This window comes from Oncorhynchus masou, chromosome 28 (genome assembly GCF_036934945.1).
Source record: "Oncorhynchus masou masou isolate Uvic2021 chromosome 28, UVic_Omas_1.1, whole genome shotgun sequence".
Classification (NCBI taxonomy): domain Eukaryota; kingdom Metazoa; phylum Chordata; class Actinopteri; order Salmoniformes; family Salmonidae; genus Oncorhynchus; species Oncorhynchus masou.
Window position 1 is genome coordinate 2,412,677 of NC_088239.1, and position 21,841 is coordinate 2,434,517.

At 51.9% G+C, this 21,841-nt stretch overlaps 2 protein-coding genes across 2 annotated transcripts in view; one reads left to right on the top strand and one right to left on the bottom strand.

Annotated features, from left to right (window-relative positions):
- The window catches only part of map3k22 (mitogen-activated protein kinase kinase kinase 22), a 193,945-nt gene extending 176,228 nt beyond the window's left edge, over positions 1-17,717 (bottom strand). The window contains exons 1-2 of the mRNA XM_064941127.1: positions 17,582-17,717; positions 17,372-17,475 (exon numbers count right to left, since the gene is read on the bottom strand). The gene's annotated coding sequence lies outside the window, so the exon portion shown is untranslated. The remainder of the gene's footprint in view (positions 1-17,371; positions 17,476-17,581) is intronic.
- Positions 8,296-10,096, top strand: LOC135518475 (protein PBMUCL2-like). The gene is made up of 3 exons (XM_064943648.1): positions 8,296-8,384; positions 9,145-9,278; positions 9,492-10,096. Exons 1-3 carry the CDS (start codon positions 8,296-8,298, stop codon positions 10,094-10,096), a joined length of 828 nt encoding a protein of 275 aa, XP_064799720.1.
- Positions 17,718-21,841: the final 4,124 nt, after the last annotated feature.

The following is a 21,841-nucleotide window of genomic DNA, read 5'->3' on the forward strand; positions in this document are numbered from 1 at the left end:
ATTTTGAAAATCTGAGATGACAGTGTTGTTAAGAAAAGGCTAAGCTTGAGAGTAGGCGCATTATTTTCATTTTATTTGCGATTTTCAGAAATCGTTAACGTTGCGTTATGCTAATGAGCCTGAGGCTTTAGTCACGATCCCGGATCCGGGATGGGGAGTTTCAAGATTAACACCTGTTCCTTTTCCCTCCAACATTCTATTAGGTTTGGCTTTGGACTGAGGGCATAAATCAAAAATTACGTTTGGGTTTTTCAAGCACAAATGAACGTTGTGACACCACTATTATGTCATGCCGTCATCTAGAGACAAATGGAGCTACCAGCTGCTGCTTTCCTTGAAAACTAGTTGGCAACAGTGGCTGTACTCTGCTGAGCTGTGCTGAACTCTGCTGTGCTGAACTCTGCTGTGCTGAACTCTGCTGTGCTGAACTCTGTTGTGCTGAACTCTGCTGTGCTGAACTCTGCTGTGCTGAACTCTGCTGTGCTGAACTCTGCTGAGCTGTGCTGAGCTGAACTCTGCTGAGCTGTGCTGAGCTGAACTCTGCTGAGCTGTGCTGTGCTGAGCTGAGCTGAGCTCTGCTGTGCTGAGCTGAACTCTGCTGTGCTGAGCTGAACTCTGCTGTGCTGAGCTGAACTCTGCTGTGCTGAGCTGAACTCTGCTGTGCTGAGCTGAACTCTGCTGTGCTGAGCTGAACTCTGCTGTGCTGAGCTGAACTCTGCTGTGCTGTGCTGAACTCTGCTGTGCTGTGCTGAACTCTGCTGTGCTGTGCTGAACTCTGCTGTGCTGTGCTGAACTCTGCTGTGCTGTGCTGAACTCTGCTGTGCTGTGCTGAACTCTGCTGTGCTGTGCTGAACTCTGCTGTGCTGTGCTGAACTCTGCTGTGCTGTGCTGAACTCTGCTGTGCTGTGCTGAACTCTGCTGTGCTGAGCTGAACTCTGCTGTGCTGAGCTGAACTCTGCTGTGCTGAGCTGAACTCTGCTGTGCTGAGCTGAACTCTGCTGTGCTGAGCTGAACTCTGCTGTGCTGAGCTGAACTCTGCTGTGCTGAGCTGAACTCTGCTGTGCTGTGCTGAACTCTGCTGTGCTGTGCTGAACTCTGCTGTGCTGTGCTGAACTCTGCTGTGCTGTGCTGAACTCTGCTGTGCTGTGCTGAACTCTGCTGTGCTGTGCTGAACTCTGCTGTGCTGTGCTGAACTCTGCTGTGCTGTGCTGAACTCTGCTGTGCTGTGCTGAACTCTGCTGTGCTGTGCTGAACTCTGCTGTGCTGTGCTGAACTCTGCTGAGCTGAACTTGTATAACTTAAACATCTATGATTGGATCAGATTTGGTCTGGTCCGGACCAACCAAATGTGGTCATGTTTAGGGGCCATGTGGTCCAATGTGGTCATGTTTTGTGAACTACAGATCAGGGACCCATGATGACATTCATATCCATCATTATGTGTTGCTGTGAACTACAGATCAGGGACCCATGATGACATTCATATCCATCATTATGTGTTGCTGTGAACTACAGATCAGGGACCCACGATGACATTCATATCCATCATTATGTGTTGCTGTGAACTACAGATCAGGACCCACGATGACATTCATATCCATCATTATGTGTTGCTGTGAACTACAGATCAGGACCCACGATGACATTCATATCCATCATTATGTGTTGCTGTGAACTACAGATCAGGGACCCACGATGACATTCATATCCATCATTATGTGTTGCTGTGAACTACAGATCAGGACCCACGATGACATTCATATCCATCATTATGTGTTGCTGTGAACTACAGACTACCCACGATGACATTCATATCCACCATTATGTGTTGCTGTGAACTACAGATCAGGGACCCACGATGACATTCATATCCATCATTATGTGTTGCTGTGAACTACAGATCAGGGACCCATGATGACATTCATATCCATCATTATGTGTTGCTGTGAACTACAGATCAGGGACCCATGATGACATTCATATCCATCATTATGTGTTGCTGTGAACTACAGATCAGGGACCCACGATGACATTCATATCCACCATTATGTGTTGCTGTGAACTACAGATCAGGGACCCATGATGACATTCATATCCATCATTATGTGTTGCTGTGAACTACAGATCAGGGACCCACGATGACATTCATATCCACCATTATGTGTTGCTGTGAACTACAGATCAGGGACCCACGATGACATTCACATCCATCATTATGTGTTGCTGTGAACTACAGATCAGGGACCCATGATGACATTCATATCCATCATTATGTGTTGCTGTGAACTACAGATCAGGGACCCATGATGACATTCATATCCATCATTATGTGTTGCTGTGAACTACAGATCAGGGACCCATGATGACATTCATATCCATCATTATGTGTTGCTGTGAACTACAGACTACCCACGATGACATTCATATCCACCATTATGTGTTGCTGTGAACTACAGATCAGGGACCCACGATGACATTCATATCCATCATTATGTGTTGCTGTGAACTACAGATCAGGGACCCATGATGACATTCATATCCATCATTATGTGTTGCTGTGAACTACAGACTACCCACGATGACATTCCGTTACTGGGCGTAAATCCACTTCTCTTACTGTAGTTAGAGTCAAGGTGTCGTGTCATAGCTGACACCCCATTACTTCTGCAGACATCTTTAAATGAATCTTAATTCGCAGCAAATATTTAAACAGGGTTTTTAGAAAACATGGACTGAAATTCTGTTATCAAACTTTGAATTTGCACAGTTCTTCAAGTAAATGCATTCCAGTAAAATGTATTTTGGTAAAATGTTTAAATTGTTAAAAGTCGTCCTTGTGCATGGAGTTGTATGGTTTGTTAAACTTTGAAATCAATGTCTTTTGTTTGGTGTCTCAGCGCAATGCCAGTACCGTGGGGGTGGTGTCTGGTCACTAGGGACGATCAGACTCCGGTGATGTCACCAGAGGAGAGGCTACAGTACCGGGGACACGCAGTAGAACTAAACACTGTTACCACGGAGACAGAAGCCGAAACACTCCAGCTCACGACTATCCTAACTCCTCAGAGGAGAAGGCTCTCTTTCTCTTCCTCTGAATCAGATGGTTACTCACGCAGAAGCCACGGGGAGATTGTGGTGAGAGTTCATTGCAAGGCTAAAGGACAGTTTCTAGGGGGAGAACAGCACTTTTCCATGAGTGTGTTAAGTTAGTGTCAGCGTCTCTAGAAAGATTAAATCAAAGACCCTGGAAATATACTGAACAAAAATAGCAATGCAACATTTAAGATTTCACTGAGTTACAGTTCTTAAGAAAATCTGTTAATTTAAATGCATTAATTAGGCCCTAATCTATGGATTTTACATGACTGGCTATACAGGTATGCACCTTTAAGAAAATGGCATTGGCATGGATCAGAAAACCAGTCAGTATCTGGTGTGACCACCATTTACCTCATGAAAACCAATCAGTATCTGGTGTGACCATTTACCTCATGAAAACCAGTCAGTATCTGGTGTGATCATTTACCTCATGAAAACCAGTCAGTATCTGGTGTGACCATTTACCTCATGAAAACCAGTCCGTATGGTGTGACCACCATTTATGTCACTCCTCTTCAATGGCTGTGTGAAGTTGCTGAATATTGGAACTGGAACACGCTGTTGTACACGTCAATCCAGAGCATCCCAAACATGCTCAATGGGTGACATGTCTGAGTATGCAGGCCAGAACTGGGACATTTTCAACTTCTAGGAATTGTGCCCAGATCCTTGTAACATGGGGCCTTGCATTATTATGCTGAAACATGGGGTGATGGCGGTGGATGAATGGCACAACAATTGACCTCAAAATCTCGTCATGGTATCTCTGTGCATTCAAATTGTCATCGATAAAATGTGATTGTGTTGTCTGTAGCTTATGCCTGACCATACCATAACCTCACCATGGGGTACTCTGTTCACAACGTTGACATCAGCAAACCACACGACGCCATACACATGGTCTGTGGTTGTGAAGCCAGTTGGACGTTCTGCCAAATTCTCTAAAACGACATTGGAGCCGGCTAATGGTAGAGAAATGAGCATTCAATTCTCTGGCAACAGCTCTGGTGGACATTCCTGCAGTCAGCATGCCAATTGCACACAAAACTTAAGACATCTGTGACAAAACTGCATATTTGAGAATAGCCTTTTATTGTCCCCAACACAAGGTGAACCTGTGTAAAGAGCATGCTCTTTAATCAGCTTCTCGATATAACACACCTGTCAGGTGGATGGATTATTTGGTAAAGGAAAAATGCTCACTAACAGAGGATGTAAACGAATTTGTTCACAAAATGTTGGACAAATAAGCTTTTTTGAGCATTTGAAATATTTCTGGGATCTTTTATTTCAGCTCATGAAACATGGGACCAACACTTTACATGTTGCGTTTATATTTTTGTTCAGGGAAGGGACAACGGAGTCAAGCCCAGCCATTTGTTTAAACAAGAAAAGATGACTAGGTCCTAACTATTAACTAGCCAAGAGCTAGTCTGCCCTCCTCACTGAGACCAGGGAGTCTGGATAACACCATCACACCGAGACCAGAGAGTCTGGAGAACCCCACCTCACAGAGACCAGGGAGTCTGGAGAACCCCACCTCACAGAGACCAGGGAGTCTGGAGAACCCCACCTCACAGAGACCAGGGAGTCTGGAGAACCCCACCTCACAGAGACCAGGGAGTCTGGAGAACCCCACCTCACAGAGACCAGGGAGTCTGGAAAACCCCACCTCACAGAGACCAGGGAGTCTGGAGAACCCCACTTCAGAATGCTAGTCTGCCCTCCTCACTGACACCAGGGAGTTTGGAGAACCCCACCTCAGGATGCTAGTTTGTCATCCTCACCGAGACCAGGGAGTCTGGAGAACCCCACCCCCCGAGACCAGGGAGTCTGGAGAACCCCACCTCACAGAGAGCAGGGAGTTTGGAGAACCCCACCTCACAGAGACCAGTGAGTCTGGAGATCCCCACCTCAACGAGACCAGGGAGTCTGGAGAACCCCACCTCAACGAGACCAGGGAGTCTGGAGAACCCCACCTCACCGAGACCAGGGAGTCTGGAGAACCCAACCTCACCGAGACCAGGGAGTCTGGAGAACCCCACCTCACAGAGACCAGGGAGTCTGGAGATCCCCACCTCAGAGACCAGTGAGTCTGGAGAACCCCACCTCACCGAGACCAGGGAGTCTGGAGAACCCCACCTCACCGAGACCAGGGAGTCTGGAGAACCCCACCTCACCGAGACCAGGGAGTCTGGAGAACCCCACCTCACCGAGACCAGGGAGTCTGGAGAACCCCACCTCACCGAGACCAGGGAGTCTGGAGAGCCCCACCTCACCGAGACCAGGGAGTCTGGAGAACCCCACCTCAGAATGCTAGTCTGTCCTCACTGAGTCCATGGAGTCTGGAGAACCCCACCTCACTGAGTCCTGGGAGTCTGGAGAACCCCACCTCAGAATGCTAGTCTGCCCTCCTCACTGAGACCAGGGAGTCTGGAGAACACCACCTAGCTGAGACCAGGGAGTCTGGAGAACCCCAACTCACCGAGTCCTGGGAGTCTGGAGAACCCCACCTCGCTGAGACCAGGGAGTCTGGAGAACCCCACCTCACTGAGACCAGGGAGTCTGGAGAGCCCCACCTCGCCGAGACCAGGGAGTCTGGAGAGCCCCACCTCGCCGAGACCAGGGAGTCTGGAGAGCCCCACCTCGCCGAGACCAGGGAGTCTGGAGAGCCCCACCTCGCCGAGACCAGGGAGTCTGGAGAGCCCCACCTCGCCGAGACCAGGGAGTCTGGAGATCCCCACCTCGCCGAGACCAGGAGTCTGGAGATCCCCACCTCGCCGAGACCAGGGAGTCTGGAGATCCCCACCTCGCCGAGACCAGGGAGTCTGGAGATCCCCACCTCGCCGAGACCAGGGAGTCTGGAGATCCCCACCTCGCCGAGACCAGGGAGTCTGGAGATTCCAACCTCGCCGAGGACAGGGAGTCAGGAGAACCCCACCTCAGAATGCTAGTCTGCTCTCCTCACTGACACCAGGGAGTCCGGAGAACCCCACCTCACTGAGTCCTGGGAGTCCGGAGAACCCCACCTCACTGAGTCCTGGGAGTCCGGAGAACACCACCTCAGAATGCTAGTCTGCCCACCTCGCCGAGACCAGGGAGTCTGGAGAACCCCACCTCGCCCAGGGAGTCTGGAGAACCCCACCTCGCCCAGGGAGTCTGGAGAACCCCACCTCGCCCAGGGAGTCTGGAGAACCCCACCTCGCCCTGGGAGTCCGGAGAACCCCACCTCACCGAGTCCTGGGAGTCCGGAGAACCCCACCTCACCGAGTCCTGGGAGTCCGGAGAACCCCACCTCACCGAGTCCTGGGAGTCCGGAGAACCCCACCTCACCGAGTCCTGGGAGTCCGGAGAACCCCACCTCACCGAGTCCTGGGAGTCCGGAGAACCCCACCTCACTGAGTCCTGGGAGTCCGGAGAACCCCACCTCACTGAGTCCTGGGAGTCCGAAGAACACCACCTCAGAATGCTAGTCTGCCCACCTCGCCGAGACCAGGGAGTCTGGAGAACCCCACCTCGCCCAGGGAGTCTGGAGAACCCCACCTCGCCCAGGGAGTCTGGAGAACCCCACCTCGCCCAGGGAGTCTGGAGAACCCCACCGAGACCAGGGAGTCTGGAGAACCCCACCTCACAGAGACCAGTGAGTCTGGAGATCCCCACCTCACAGAGACCAGTGAGTCTGGAGATCCCCACCTCACAGAGACCAGTGAGTCTGGAGATCCCCACCTCACAGAGACCAGTGAGTCTGGAGATCCCCACCTCAACGAGACCAGGGAGTCTGGAGAACCCCACCTCACCGAGACCAGGGAGTCTGGAGAGCCCCACCTCACCGAGACCAGGGAGTCTGGAGAGCCCCACCTCACCGAGACCAGGGAGTCTGGAGAGCCCCACCTCACCGAGACCAGGGAGTCTGGAGAGCCCCACCTCAACCGAGACCAGGGAGTCTGGAGAGCCCCACCTCACCGAGACCAGGGAGTCTGGAGAACCCCACCTCAGAATGCTATTCTGCCCTCCTCACTGACAACACCAGGGAGTCTGGAGAACCCCACCTCAGAATGCTAGTCTGTCCTCACTGAGTCCAGGGAGTCTGGAGAACCCCACCTCACTGAGTCCTGGGAGTCTGGAGAACCCCACCTCACTGTGTCCAGGGAATCTCGAGAACCCCAACACAGAATGCTAGTCTGCCCTCCTCAATGAGAACAGGGAGTCTGGAGAACCCCACCTCACAGAGACCAGTGAGTCTGGAGATCCCCACCTCACAGAGACCAGTGAGTCTGGAGAACCCCACCTCACCGAGAACAGGGAGTCTGGAGAGCCCCACCTCGCCGAGACCTGGGAGTCTGGAGAGCCCCACCTCGCCGAGACCAGGGAGTCTGGAGAGCCCCACCTCGCCGAGACCAGGGAGTCTGGAGAGCCCCACCTCGCCGAGACCAGGGAGTCTGGAGAGCCCCACCTCGCCGAGACCTGGGAGTCTGGAGAGCCCCACCTCGCCGAGACCTGGGAGTCTGGAGAGCCCCACCTCGCCGAGACCAGGGAGTCTGGAGAGCCCCACCTCGCCAAGACCAGGGAGTCTGGAGATCCCCACCTCGCCGAGACCAGGGAGTCTGGAGATCCCCACCTCAGAATGCTAGTCTGCTCTCCTCACTGACACCAGGGAGTCCGGAGAACCCCACCTTACCGAGACCAGGGAGTCCGGAGAACCCCACCTCACTGAGTCCTGGGAGTCCGGAGAACCCCACCTCACTGAGTCCTGGGAGTCTGGAGAGCCCCACCTCGCCGAGACCAGGGAGTCTGGAGAGCCCCACCTCGCCGAGACCAGGGAGTCTGGAGAGCCCCACCTCGCCGAGACCTGGGAGTCTGGAGAGCCCCACCTCGCCGAGACCTGGGAGTCTGGAGAGCCCCACCTCGCCGAGACCTGGGAGTCTGGAGAGCCCCACCTCGCCGAGACCAGGGAGTCTGGAGAGCCCCACCTCGCCGAGACCAGGGAGTCTGGAGATCCCCACCTCGCCGAGACCAGGGAGTCTGGAGATCCCCACCTCAGAATGCTAGTCTGCTCTCCTCACTGACACCAGGGAGTCCGGAGAACCCCACCTTACCGAGACCAGGGAGTCCGGAGAACCCCACCTCACTGAGTCCTGGGAGTCCGGAGAACCCCACCTCACTGAGTCCTGGGAGTCCGGAGAACCCCACCTCAGAATGCTAGTCTGCCCACCTCGCCGAGACCAGGGAGTCTGGAGAACCCCACCTCGCCCAGGGAGTCTGGAGAACCCCACCTCGCCCAGGGAGTCTGGAGAACCCCACCTCGCCCAGGGAGTCTGGAGAACCCCACCGAGACCAGGGAGTCTGGAGAACCCCACCGAGACCAGGGAGTCTGGAGAACCCCACCGAGACCAGGGAGTCTGGAGAACCCCACCTCGCCCAGGGAGTCTGGAGAACCCCACCGAGACCAGGGAGTCTGGAGAACCCCACCGAGACCAGGGAGTCTGGAGATCCCCACCTCACCGAGACCAGGGAGTCTGGAGATCCCCACCTCGCCGAGACCAGGGAGTCTGGAGATCCCCACCTCAGAATGCTAGTCTGCTCTCCTCACTGACACCAGGGAGTCCGGAGAACCCCACCTTACCGAGACCAGGGAGTCCGGAGAACCCCACCTCACTGAGTCCTGGGAGTCCGGAGAACACCACCTCAGAATGCTAGTCTGCCCACCTCGCCGAGACCAGGGAGTCTGGAGAACCCCACCGAGACCAGGGAGTCTGGAGATCCCCACCTCGCCGAGACCAGGGAGTCTGGAGATCCCCACCTCGCCGAGACCAGGGAGTCTGGAGATCCCCACCTCGCCGAGACCAGGGAGTCTGGAGATCCCCACCTCGCCGAGACCAGGGAGTCTGGAGATCCCCACCTCGCCGAGACCAGGGAGTCTGGAGATCCCCACCTCGCCGAGACCAGGGAGTCTGGAGATCCCCACCTCGCCGAGACCAGGGAGTCTGGAGATCCCCACCTCGCCGAGACCAGGGAGTCTGGAGATCCCCACCTCGCCGAGACCAGGGAGTCTGGAGATCCCCACCTCGCCGAGACCAGGGAGTCTGGAGATCCCCACCTCGCCGAGACCAGGAGTCTGGAGATCCCCACCTCGCCGAGACCAGGGAGTCTGGAGATCCCCACCTCGCCGAGACCAGGGAGTCTGGAGATCCCCACCTCGCCGAGACCAGGGAGTCTGGAGATCCCCACCTCGCCGAGACCAGGGAGTCTGGAGATCCCCACCTCGCCGAGACCAGGGAGTCTGGAGAACCCCACCTCGCCCAGGGAGTCTGGAGAACCCCACCTCGCCCAGGGAGTCTGGAGAACCCCACCTCGCCCAGGGAGTCTGGAGAACCCCACCTCACCGAGACCAGGGAGTCTGGAGAACCCCACCTCACCGAGACCAGGGAGTCTGGAGAACCCCACCTCACTGAGTCCTGGGAGTCTGGAGAACCCCACCTCACTGAGTCCTGGGAGTCCGGAGAACCCCACCTCACAGTCCTGGGAGTCCGGAGAACCCCACCTCACTGAGTCCTGGGAGTCCGGAGAACCCCACCTCACTGAGTCCTGGGAGTCCGGAGAACCCCACCTCACTGAGTCCTGGGAGTCCGGAGAACACCACCTCAGAATGCTAGTCTGCCCACCTCGCCGAGACCAGGGAGTCTGGAGAACCCCACCTCGCCCAGGGAGTCTGGAGAACCCCACCCTGCCCAGGGAGTCTGGAGAACCCCACCTCGCCCAGGGAGTCTGGAGAACCCCACCTCGCCCAGGGAGTCTGGAGAACCCCACCGAGACCAGGGAGTCTGGAGAACCCCACCTCACAGAGACCAGTGAGTCTGGAGAACCCCACCTCACAGAGACCAGTGAGTCTGGAGATCCCCACCTCACAGAGACCAGTGAGTCTGGAGATCCCCACCTCACCGAGACCAGGGAGTCTGGAGAACCCCACCTCAGAATGCTATTCTGCCCTCCTCACTGACAACACCAGGGAGTCTGGAGAACCCCACCTCAGAATGCTAGTCTGTCCTCACTGAGTCCAGGGAGTCTGGAGAACCCCACCTCACTGAGTCCTGGGAGTCTGGAGAACCCCACCTCACTGTGTCCAGGGAATCTCGAGAACCCCAACACAGAATGCTAGTCTGCCCTCCTCAATGAGAACAGGGAGTCTGGAGAACCCCACCTCACAGAAACCAGTGAGTCTGGAGAACCCCACCTCACCGAGACCAGGGAGTCTGGAGAACCCCACCTCACTGAGACCAGGGAGTCTGGAGAACCCCACCTCACCGAGACCAGGGAGTCTGGAGAACCCCACCTCACCGAGACCAGGGAGTCTGGAGAGCCCCACCTCACCGAGACCAGGGAGTCTGGAGAGCCCCACCTCAGAATGCTAGTCTGTCCTCACTGAGTCCATAGAGTCTGGAGAACCGCACCTCACTGAGTCCTGGGAGTCTGGAGAACCCCAACACAGGATGCTAGTCTGTCCTCACTGAGTCCATAGAGTCTGGAGAACCCCACCTCGCCGAGTCCTGGGAGTCTGGAGAGCCCCACCTCGCCGAGACCAGGGAGTCTGGAGAGCCCCACCTCGCCGAGACCAGGGAGTCTGGAGAGCCCCACCTCGCCGAGACCAGGGAGTCTGGAGAGCCCCACCTCGCCGAGACCAGGGAGTCTGGAGCGCCCCACCTCGCCGAGACCAGGGAGTCTGGAGCGCCCCACCTCGCCGAGACCAGGGAGTCTGGAGCGCCCCACCTCGCCGAGACCAGGGAGTCTGGAGCGCCCCACCTCGCCGAGACCAGGGAGTCTGGAGCGCCCCACCTCGCCGAGACCAGGGAGTCTGGAGCGCCCCACCTCGCCGAGACCAGGGAGTCTGGAGAGCCCCACCTCGCCGAGACCAGGGAGTCTGGAGAGCCCCACCTCGCCGAGACCTGGGAGTCTGGAGAGCCCCACCTCGCCGAGACCTGGGAGTCTGGAGAGCCCCACCTCGCCGAGACCAGGGAGTCTGGAGAGCCCCACCTCGCCGAGACCAGGGAGTCTGGAGAGCCCCACCTCGCCGAGACCAGGGAGTCTGGAGAGCCCCACCTCGCCGAGACCAGGGAGTCTGGAGAGCCCCACCTCGCCGAGACCAGGGAGTCTGGAGAGCCCCACCTCGCCGAGACCAGGGAGTCTGGAGATCCCCACCTCGCCGAGACCAGGGAGTCTGGAGATCCCCACCTCGCCGAGACCAGGGAGTCTGGAGATCCCCACCTCGCCGAGACCAGGGAGTCTGGAGATCCCCACCTCGCCGAGACCAGGAGTCTGGAGATCCCCACCTCGCCGAGACCAGGGAGTCTGGAGATCCCCACCTCGCCGAGACCAGGGAGTCTGGAGATCCCCACCTCGCCGAGACCAGGGAGTCTGGAGATCCCCACCTCGCCGAGACCAGGAGTCTGGAGATCCCCACCTCGCCGAGACCAGGGAGTCTGGAGATCCCCACCTCGCCGAGACCAGGGAGTCTGGAGATCCCCACCTCGCCGAGACCAGGGAGTCTGGAGATCCCCACCTCGCCGAGACCAGGGAGTCTGGAGATCCCCACCTCGCCGAGACCAGGGAGTCTGGAGAACCCCACCTCAGAATGCTAGTCTGCTCTCCTCACTGACACCAGGGAGTCCGGAGAACCCCACCTCACCGAGACCAGGGAGTCTGGAGAACCCCACCGAGACCAGGGAGTCTGGAGAACCCCACCGAGACCAGGGAGTCTGGAGAACCCCACCTCACCGAGACCAGGGAGTCTGGAGAACCCCACCGAGACCAGGGAGTCTGGAGAACCCCACCTCACCGAGACCAGGGAGTCTGGAGAACCCCACCTCACCGAGACCAGGGAGTCTGGAGAACCCCACCTCACCGAGACCAGGGAGTCTGGAGAACCCCACCTCACCGAGACCAGGGAGTCTGGAGAACCCCACCTCACCGAGACCAGGGAGTCTGGAGAACCCCACCTCACCGAGACCAGGGAGTCTGGAGAACCCCATCTCACCGAGACCAGGGAGTCTGGAGAACCCCATCTCACTGAGACCAGGGAGTCTGGAGAACCCCACCTCACTGAGAATAGGGAGTCTGGAGAACACCATCTTGGTAGAGGTGTGGCCTGCTGGGAGACTCTGTAGAGGTCAGAGGGTAGGGGACTGTCCTCATCCATCAAAACAGCACTAGAAACCTCTGTTTCCATCTCTGTCCTAGTGTGTAATTGCAGACCTACCACTGTTATTAGCTAAATGGACTGTTTTGGTTGTCATGTCACTTGACTGAGGCGGTTTGACAGTTCAAGTCTCCATCCTGGACAGTTAACCAGCACTACTCTGGCTCTTGTTTTTTATTGAACTAGACAAGTCAGTCTTCAACAGATCGCTGTCCGCACCCTCCCGCCCGACTAGCATCAATACTCTGGACGGTTCTGACTTAGAATATGTGGACAACAACAAATACCTAGGTGTCTGGTTAGACTGTAAACTCTCCTTCCAGACTCACATTAAGTATCTCCAATCCAAAAATTAAACACATGATTCCATGTGTTATTTCATAGTTTGATGTCTTCACTATTATTCTACAATGTAGAAAATAGTCAAAGAAAGAAAAACCCTTGCATGAGTAGATGTGTCCAAACTTTGGACTGGTCCTGTATAATCATGTATAGGCCAGGCTCACTGTCCCTACAGAGACACAGCAGGAAAAGGGTTAGACAGTTCTCAGTGAGGAGAGGAGTCAGCAGGAAAAGGGTTAGACAGTTCTCAGTGAGGAGTCAGTAGGAAAAGGGTTAGACAGTTCTCAGTGAGGAGAGGAGCCAGTAGGAAAAGGGTTAGACAGTTCTCAGTGAGGAGTCAGTAGGAAATGGGTTAGACAGTTCTCAGTGAGGAGTCAGTAGGAAATGGGTTAGACAGTTCTCAGTGAGGAGAGGAGACAGTAGGAAAAGGGTTAGACAGTTCTCAGTGAGGAGAGGAGACAGTAGGAAAAGGGTTAGACTGTTCTCAGTGAGGAGAGGAGACAGTAGGAAAAGGGTTAGACAGTTCTCAGTGAGGAGTCAGTAGGAAAAGGGTTAGACAGTTCTCAGTGAGGAGAGGAGACAGTAGGACAAGGGTTAGACAGTTCTCAGTGAGGAGAGGAGACAGTCGGAAAAGGGTTAGACAGTTCTCAGTGAGGAGAGGAGTCAGTAGGAAAGGGTTAGACAGTTCTCAGTGAGGAGAGGAGACAGTAGGAAAAGGGTTAGACAGTTCTCAGTGAGGAGAGGAGTCAGTAGGAAAGGGTTAGACAGTTCTCAGTGAGGAGAGGAGACAGTAGGAAAAGGGTTAGACAGTTCTCAGTAAAGAGAGGAGACAGTAGGAAAAGGGTTAGACAGTTCTCAGTGAGGTCAGCAGGGAAAAGGGTTAGACAGTTCTCAGTGAGGGGAGAGTGAGAGACAGAGGAGTCAGTAGGAAAAGGGTTAGACAGTTCTCAGTGAGGAGTCAGTAGGAAAAGGGTTAGACAGTTCTCAGTGAGGAGAGGAGTCAGCAGGAAAAGGGTTAGACAGTTCTCAGTGAGGAGAGGAGTCAGTAGGAAAAGGGTTAGACAGTTCTCAGTAAAGAGAGGAGACAGTAGGAAAAGGGTTAGACAGTTCTCAGTAAAGAGAGGAGACAGTAGGAAAAGGGTTAGACAGTTCTCAGTGAGGAGTCAGCAGGAAAAGGGTTAGACAGTTCTCAGTGAGGAGTCAGTAGGAAAAGGGTTAGACAGTTCTCAGTGAGGAGAGGAGACAGTAGGAAAAGGGTTAGACAGTTCTCAGTGAGGAGTCAGTAGGAAAAGGGTTAGACAGTTCTCAGTGAGGAGTCAGTAGGAAAAGGGTTAGACAGTTCTCAGTGAGGAGAGGAGCCAGTAGGAAAAGGGTTAGACAGTTCTCAGTGAGGAGAGGAGACAGTAGGAAAGGGGTTAGACAGTTCTCAGTGAGAAGCAGTAGGAGTTAGACAGTTCTCAGTAGGAAAAGGGTTAGACAGTTCTCAGTGAGGAGAGAGGAGTCAGTAAAGAGAGGAGACAGTAGGAAAAGGGTTAGACAGTTCTCAGTAAAGAGAGGAGACAGTTCTCAGTAAAGAGAGGAGACAGGGTTAGACAGTTCTCAGAAAAGGGTTAGGAAAAGGGTTAGACAGTTCTCAGTAAAGAGAGGAGACAGTAGGAAAAGGGTTAGACAGTTCTCAGTAAAGACAGTAGGAAAAGGGTTAGACAGTTCTCAGTGAAAGAGAGGAGTCAGTAGGAAAAGGGTTAGACAGTTCTCAGTAAAGAGAGGAGACAGTAGGAAAAGGGTTAGACAGTTCTCAGTGAAGAGAAGTCAGAGGAGGGTTAGACAGTTCTCAGGAAAAGGGAAAAGGGTTAGACAGTTCTCAGTGAGGAGAGGAGTCAGTAGGAAAAGGGTTAGACAGTTCTCAGTAAAGAGAGGAGTCAGTAGGAAAAGGGTTAGACAGTTCTCAGTAAAGAGAGGAGACAGTAGGAAAAGGGTTAGACAGTTTCAGTCAGTAGGAAAAGGGTTAGACAAAGAGAGGAGTCAGTAGGAAAAGGGTTAGACAGTTCTCAGTGAGGAGAGGAGTCAGTAGGAAAAGGGTTAGACAGTTCTCAGTGAGGAGTCAGTAGGAAAAGGGTTAGACAGTTCTCAGTGAGGAGAGGAGTCAGTAGGAAAAGGGTTAGACAGTTCTCAGTGAGGAGAGGAGTCAGTAGGAAAAGGGTTAGACAGTTCTCAGTGAGGAGGGAGACAGTTCTCAGTAGGAAAAGGGTTAGACAGTTCTCAGTGAGGAGAGGAGTCAGTTCTCAGGAAAAGGGTTAGACAGTTCTCAGTAAAGAGAGGAGTCAGTAGGAAAAGGGTTAGACAGTTCTCAGTAAAGAGAGGAGACAGTAGGAAAAGGGTTAGACAGTTCTCAGTAAAGAGAGGAGACAGTAGGAAAAGGGTTAGACAGTTCTCAGTAAAGAGAGGAGACAGTAGGAAAAGGGTTAGACAGTTCTCAGTGAGGAGAGGAGACAGTAGGAAAAGGGTTAGACAGTTCTCAGTGAGGAGAGGAGTCAGTAGGAAAAGGGTTAGACAGTTCTCAGTGAGGAGAGGAGTCAGTAGGAAAAGGGTTAGACAGTTCTCAGTGAGGAGTCAGTAGGAAAAGGGTTAGACAGTTCTCAGTGAGGAGAGGAGTCAGTAGGAAAAGGGTTAGACAGTTCTCAGTGAGGAGTCAGCAGGAAAAGGGTTAGACAGTTCTCAGTGAGGAGAGGAGACAGTAGGAAAAGGGTTAGACAGTTCTCAGTGAGGAGACAGTAGGAAAAGGGTTAGACAGTTCTCAGTGAGATGAGCCAGTAGGAAAGGGTTAGACAGTTCTCAGTGAGGAGAGGAGTCAGTAGGAAAAGGGTTAGACAGTTCTCAGTAAAGAGAGGAGACAGTAGGAAAAGGGTTAGACAGTTCTCAGTAAAGAGAGGAGTCAGTAGGAAAAGGGTTAGACAGTTCTCAGTGAGGAGAGGAGACAGTAGGAAAAGGGTTAGACAGTTCTCAGTGAGGAGTCAGTAGGAAAAGGGTTAGACAGTTCTCAGTGAGGAGAGAAGCAGTAGGAAAAGGGTTAGACAGTTCTCAGTGAGGAGAGGAGTCAGCAGGAAAAGGGTTAGACAGTTCTCAGTAAAGAGAGGAGACAGTAGGAAAAGGGTTAGACAGTTCTCAGTAAAGAGAGGAGACAGTAGGAAAAGGGTTAGACAGTTCTCAGTAAAGAGAGGAGACAGTAGGAAAAGGGTTAGACAGTTCTCAGTAAAGAGAGGAGACAGTAGGAAAAGGGTTAGACAGTTCTCAGTGAGGAGAGGAGACAGTAGGAAAAGGGTTAGACAGTTCTCAGTGAGGAGAGGAGTCAGTAGGAAAAGGGTTAGACAGTTCTCAGTGAGGAGAGGAGTCAGTAGGAAAAGGGTTAGACAGTTCTCAGTGAGGAGTCAGTAGGAAAGGGTTAGACAGTTCTCAGTGAGGAGAGGAGTCAGTAGGAAAAGGGTTAGACAGTTCTCAGTGAGGAGAGGAGACAGTCAGTGAGGAGAGGAGACAGGAAAAGGGTTAGACAGTTCTCAGTGAGGAGAGGAGACAGTAGGAAAAGGGTTAGACAGTTCTCAGTAAAGAGAGGAGACAGTAGGAAAAGGGTTAGACAGTTCTCAGTAAAGAGAGGAGACAGTAGGAAAAGGGTTAGACAGTTCTCAGTAAAGAGAGGAGACAGTAGGAAAAGGGTTAGACAGTTCTCAGTGAGGAGAGGAGACAGTAGGAAAAGGGTTAGACAGTTCTCAGTGAGGAGAGGAGTCAGTAGGAAAAGGGTTAGACAGTTCTCAGTGAGGAGAGGAGTCAGTAGGAAAAGGGTTAGACAGTTCTCAGTGAGGAGTCAGTAGGAAAGGGTTAGACAGTTCTCAGTGAGGAGAGGAGTCAGTAGGAAAAGGGTTAGACAGTTCTCAGTGAGGAGAGGAGACAGTAGGAAAAGGGTTAGACAGTTCTCAGTGAGGAGAGGAGACAGTAGGAAAAGGGTTAGACAGTTCTCAGTGAGGAGACAGTAGGAAAAGGGTTAGACAGTTCTCAGTGAGGAGATGAGCCAGTAGGAAAGGGTTAGACAGTTCTCAGTGAGGAGATGAGCCAGTAGGAAAAGGGTTAGACAGTTCTCAGTGAGGAGACAGTAGGAAAAGGGTTAGACAGTTCTCAGTGAGGAGAGGAGACAGTAGGAAAAGGGTTAGACAGTTCTCAGTGAGGAGAGGAGACAGCAGGAAAAGGGTTAGACAGTTCTCAGTGAGGAGATGAGCCAGTAGGAAAAGGGTTAGACAGTTCTCAGTGAGGAGAGGAGCCAGTAGGAAAAGGGTTAGACAGTTCTCAGTGAGGAGAGGAGACAGTAGGAAAAGGGTTAGACAGTTCTCAGTGAGGAGAGGAGACAGTAGGAAAGGGTTAGACAGTTCTCAGTAAGGAGAGGAGACAGTAGGAAAAGGGTTAGACAGAAGAGAAGAGTTGGAACATAAAAATAAAAAAAATACAACCCCACAGGGCAGGTATTGGTTGGGGAACACAGCAGCCAATGACAACAAAATTGAACAGAACCACAGCCAATGGCAACAGTCAACTGGTCCGTGGCTTGTGGAGGAGAGGTGAGGGAGGAGAGGGCAATTGACCCTAAAAACTGGGAGGGTTGATTTCCATCCAGACTTACTAAACAAATAGGCGCCATGAAAGATGGATATTGCAGACTGCCAAAGGCTACAGTTTTTATTCAGCATGAATGCTCACCTTGTTACCCGGGTGTCTTCATTCTTCTGAAAACACTTCATGAGGATTATCGATCGTATTGCTGTTACAAACCACCATGGACAGACAGGAAGAATGGCGAAATCCTGCAGAGAGAAGAAGACCCAAACCCTAAACAGTTACATCCGGAAGCTGCGCTCAGTTCATGTACAGTTAGCGAATAAAACTGCAAAACAAAAAGCTTCTATTCACCCTGGTAAAACCTTTCAATATAATGTGCTCTCTCCCAGGTAAATAAATAATCCACTGGTGACCTCTGGACGTCTCTCGAAAGCTTCAAAAGATCAGCTCTCTTTGAGAAGAAAGTTTCTGTATCCCCCCGCTTGTCTTCTCTTCTTCTTCTACTTTTTTAAAGCTTTTATTTGGCGGACTACATCCGAAACGGTATATTGCCGCCACCTACTGGATGGGGTAAAAACAGAACTCTTGTGTTCTCTTCCCTTTCTCACAACACAGAGCAGCAAGTCGTGCCGCATTCACATGCTAGTTGGAACTCGGACATTAGGAAAATTCCGACTTGCTGATTCGTTAAACGGTTTCCGTAATAAATACACCCCTGATGTCCGTAAGAACATGAATGGGTAATGACGTGGATGGATCCACTTTGAGGACAAAATCCACAAACTGTGGTATCTGCTGCCCTCCAGTGAATGCATGGCATGGGGCCCCAGACAGAGTAGAGACAGACAAACATTTTAATTAAAGTTCAAGTTTAGACTAACAAGTCATTTGATCACTTTATATATAATTTATTTGAAACGCTAAAATTATTGGCCTTGCCCATTTACATTTGGGACTGATCAAATCTAATTATATTCGTCACATGAGCGGAATTCAAGAGGTGTAGGTAGAACTCACAGTGAAATGCTGAATACAACAGGTGTAGTAGACCTCACAGTGAAATGCTGAATACAACAGGTGTAGTAGACCTAACAGTGAAATGCTGAATACAACAGGTGTAGTAGACCTCACAGTGAAATGCTGAATACAACAGGTGTAGTAGACCTTAGAGTGAAATGCTGAATACAACAGGTGTAGGTAGACCTTACAGTGAAATGCTGAACACAACAGGTGTAGTAGACCTTACAGTGAAATGCTGAACACAACAGGTGTAGTAGACCTCACAGTGAAATGCTGAAAACAACAGGTGTAGTAGACCTCACAGTGAAATGCTGAATACAACAGGTGTAGTAGACCTTACAGTGAAATGCTGAACACAACAGGTGTAGTAGACCTTACAGTGAAATGCTGAATACAACAGGTGTAGGTAGACCTTACAGTGAAATGCTGAATACAACAGGTGTAGTAGACCTTACAGTGAAATGCTGAATACAACAGGTGTAGTAGACCTTACAGTGAAATGCTGAATACAACAGGTATAGTAGACCGTACAGTGAAATGCTGAATACAACAGGTGTAGTAGACCTTACAGTGAAATGCTGAATACAACAGGTGTAGTAGACCTTACAGTGAAATTCTGAATACAACAGGTGTATTAGACCTTACAGTGAAATGCTGAATACAACAGGTGTAGTAGACCTCACAGTGAAATGCTGAATACAACAGGTGTAGTAGACCTTACAGTGAAATGCTGAATACAACAGGTGTAGTAGACCTCACAGTGAAATGCTGAATACAACAGGTGTAGTAGACCTGACAGTGAAATGCTGAATACAACAGGTGTATTAGACCTTACAGTGAAATGCTGAATACAACAGGTGTAGTAGACCTCACAGTGAAATGCTGAATACAACAGGTGTAGTAGACCTTACAGTGAAATGCTGAATACAACAGGTGTAGTAGACCTTACAGTGAAATGATTACTTACAAGCCCTTAACACACAATGTGGTACACACAAAGTACAAAATGAAATAACTTTTTTTTAAGTTTATTTATCCATTATTTTACCAGGTAAGTTGACTGAGAACACGTTCTCATTTGCAGCAACAACCTGGGGAATAGTTACAGGGGAGAGGAGGGGGATGAATGAGCCAATTGTAAACTGGGGATTATTAGGTGACAGTGATGGTTTGAGGGCCAGATTGGGAATTTAGCCAGGACTCCAGGGTTAACACCCCTACTCTTACAATAAGTGCCATGGGATCTTTAATGACCTCAGAGAGTCAGGACACCCGTTTAACGTCCCATCTGAAAAACGGCACCCGACAAATCACTGCCCTGGGTAATTGGGATATTTTTTTTTAGACCAGAGGAAAGAGTGCCTCCTACTGCCCCTCCAACACCACTTCCAGCAGCATCTGGTCTCCCATCTCCCGACTGAACAGAACCAACCCTGCTTAGCTTCAGAAGCAAGCCAGCAGCGGTATGCAGGGTGGTATGCTGCTGGCTTAGGGTGGTATGCAGGGTGGTATGCTGCTGGCCCAATAACAAGGCTATGTACTGGTGGTATAGTACCGAGTCAATGTGCGGGGGAACAGGTTAGTTAAGGTAATGGAGGTAATATGTTAATGTGGGTAGGGATAAAGTGACTATGTAAATAGTCTGGGTAGCCATTTGATTAGCTGTTCAGTTGTTTTATGGCTTGGTGGTAGAAGCTGTTAAGGACCCTTTTGGTCCTAGACTTGGCACTCCGGTACCATTTGTCGTGCGTTAGCAGAGAGAGCAGTCTATGACTAGGGTGGCTGGAGTCTTTGGCAATTGTTAGGGCCTTCCTCTGACACCAGGTGGATGGATTATCATGGCAAATTAGAAATTATCACTGACAGGGATGTAAACAAATTTTGTGCGCAACATTTGAGAGAAATAGATTTGTGTGGGTATACAAAATTTCTGGGATCTTTTATTTCAGCACTTGAAACATGGGACCAACACTTTATATGGTTAGGCTTTTATATTTTGGCTCAGTGTATATCTCGGCCTATGTCTATTATATGGTCCAGGTGTAGTGAACATGTAGGTGACCCACCATGGTTCAGGTGTAGTGAACAGGTAGGTGACCCACCATGGTCCAGGTGTAGTGAACAGGTAGATGACCCACTATGGTCCAGGTGTAGGGAACAGGTAGGTGACCCACCATGGTTCAGGTGTAGTGAACAGGTAGGTGACCCACCATGGTTCAGGTGTAGTGAACAGGTAGATGACCCATATGGTCCAGGTGTAGTGAACAGGTAGGTTACCCACCATGGTCCAGGTGTAGTGAACAGGTAGATGACCCATTATGGTCCAGGTGTAGGGAACAGGTAGGTGACCCACCATGGTCCAGGTGTAGTGAACAGGTAGATGACCCATTATGGTCCAGGTGTAGGGAACAGGTAGGTGACCCACCATGGTTCAGGTGTAGTGAACAGGTAGGTGACCCACCATGGTTCAGGTGTAGTGAACAGGTAGATGACCCACTATGGTCCAGGTGTAGTGAACAGGTAGGTGACCCACCATGGTTCAGGTGTAGTGAATAGGTAGGATACCCACCATGGTTCAGGTGTAGTGAACAGGTAGATGACCCACCATGGTTCAGGTGTAGGGAACAGGTAGGTGACCCACCATGGTCCAGGTGTTGTGAACAGGTAGGTGACCCACCATGGTTCAGGTGTAGTGAACAGGTAGGTGACCCACCATGGTTCAGGTGTAGTGAACAGGTAGGTGACCCACCATGGTCTAGGTGTAGTGAACAGGTAGGTGACCCACCATGGTTCAGGTGTAGTGAACAGGTAGGTGACCCACCATGGTCCAGGTGTAGTGAACAGGTAGGTGACCCACCATGGTCCAGGTGTAGTGAACAGGTAGTTGACCCACCATGGTCCAGGTGTAGTGAACAGGTAGGTGACCCACCATGGTCCAGGTGTAGTGAACAGGTAGGTGACCCACCATGGTCCAGGTGTAGTGAACAGGTAGGTGACCCAATATGGTCCAGGTGTAGTAAACAGGTAGGTGACCCACCATGGTTCAGGTGTAGAGAACAGGTAGGTGACCCACCATGGTTCAGGTGTAGTGAACAGGTAGGTGACCCACCATGGTTCAGGTGTAGTGAACAGGTAGATGACCCACCATGGTCCAGATGTAGTGAACAGGTAGGTGACCCACCATGGTCCAGGTGTAGTGAACAGGTAGGTGACCCACCGTGGTTCAGGTGTAGTGAACAGGTAGGTGACCCACCATGGTCCAGATGTAGTGAACAGGTAGGTGACCCACCATGGTCCAGGTGTAGTGAACAGGTAGGTGACCCACCGTGGTTCAGGTGTAGTGAACAGGTAGGTGACCCACCATGGTCCAGGTGTAGTGAACAGGTAGATGACCCACCATGGTCCAGGTGTAGTGAACAGGTAGGTGACCCACCGTGGTTCAGGTGTAGTGAACTGGTAGGTGACCCACCATGGTTCAGGTGTAGTGAACAGGTAGGTGACCCACCATGGTTCTCAGGTGTAGTGAACAGGTAGATGACCCACCATGGTTCAGGTGTAGTGAACAGGTAGGTGACCCACCATGGTCCAGGT

Bases quoted from the DNA above. Each gene is read 5' to 3' on its own strand.
- LOC135518475 (XM_064943648.1), top strand. From the start codon at position 8,296: ATGCTAGTCTGCCCACCTCGCCGAGACCAGGGAGTCTGGAGAACCCCA. The intron at 8,385-9,144 runs GTCTGGAGAACC...CGCCGAGACCAG, and splicing joins AACCCCACCTCGCCCAGGGA to GGAGTCTGGAGATCCCCACC. The intron at 9,279-9,491 runs GTCTGGAGATCC...CACCGAGACCAG, and splicing joins CACCTCGCCGAGACCAGGGA to GGAGTCTGGAGAACCCCACC.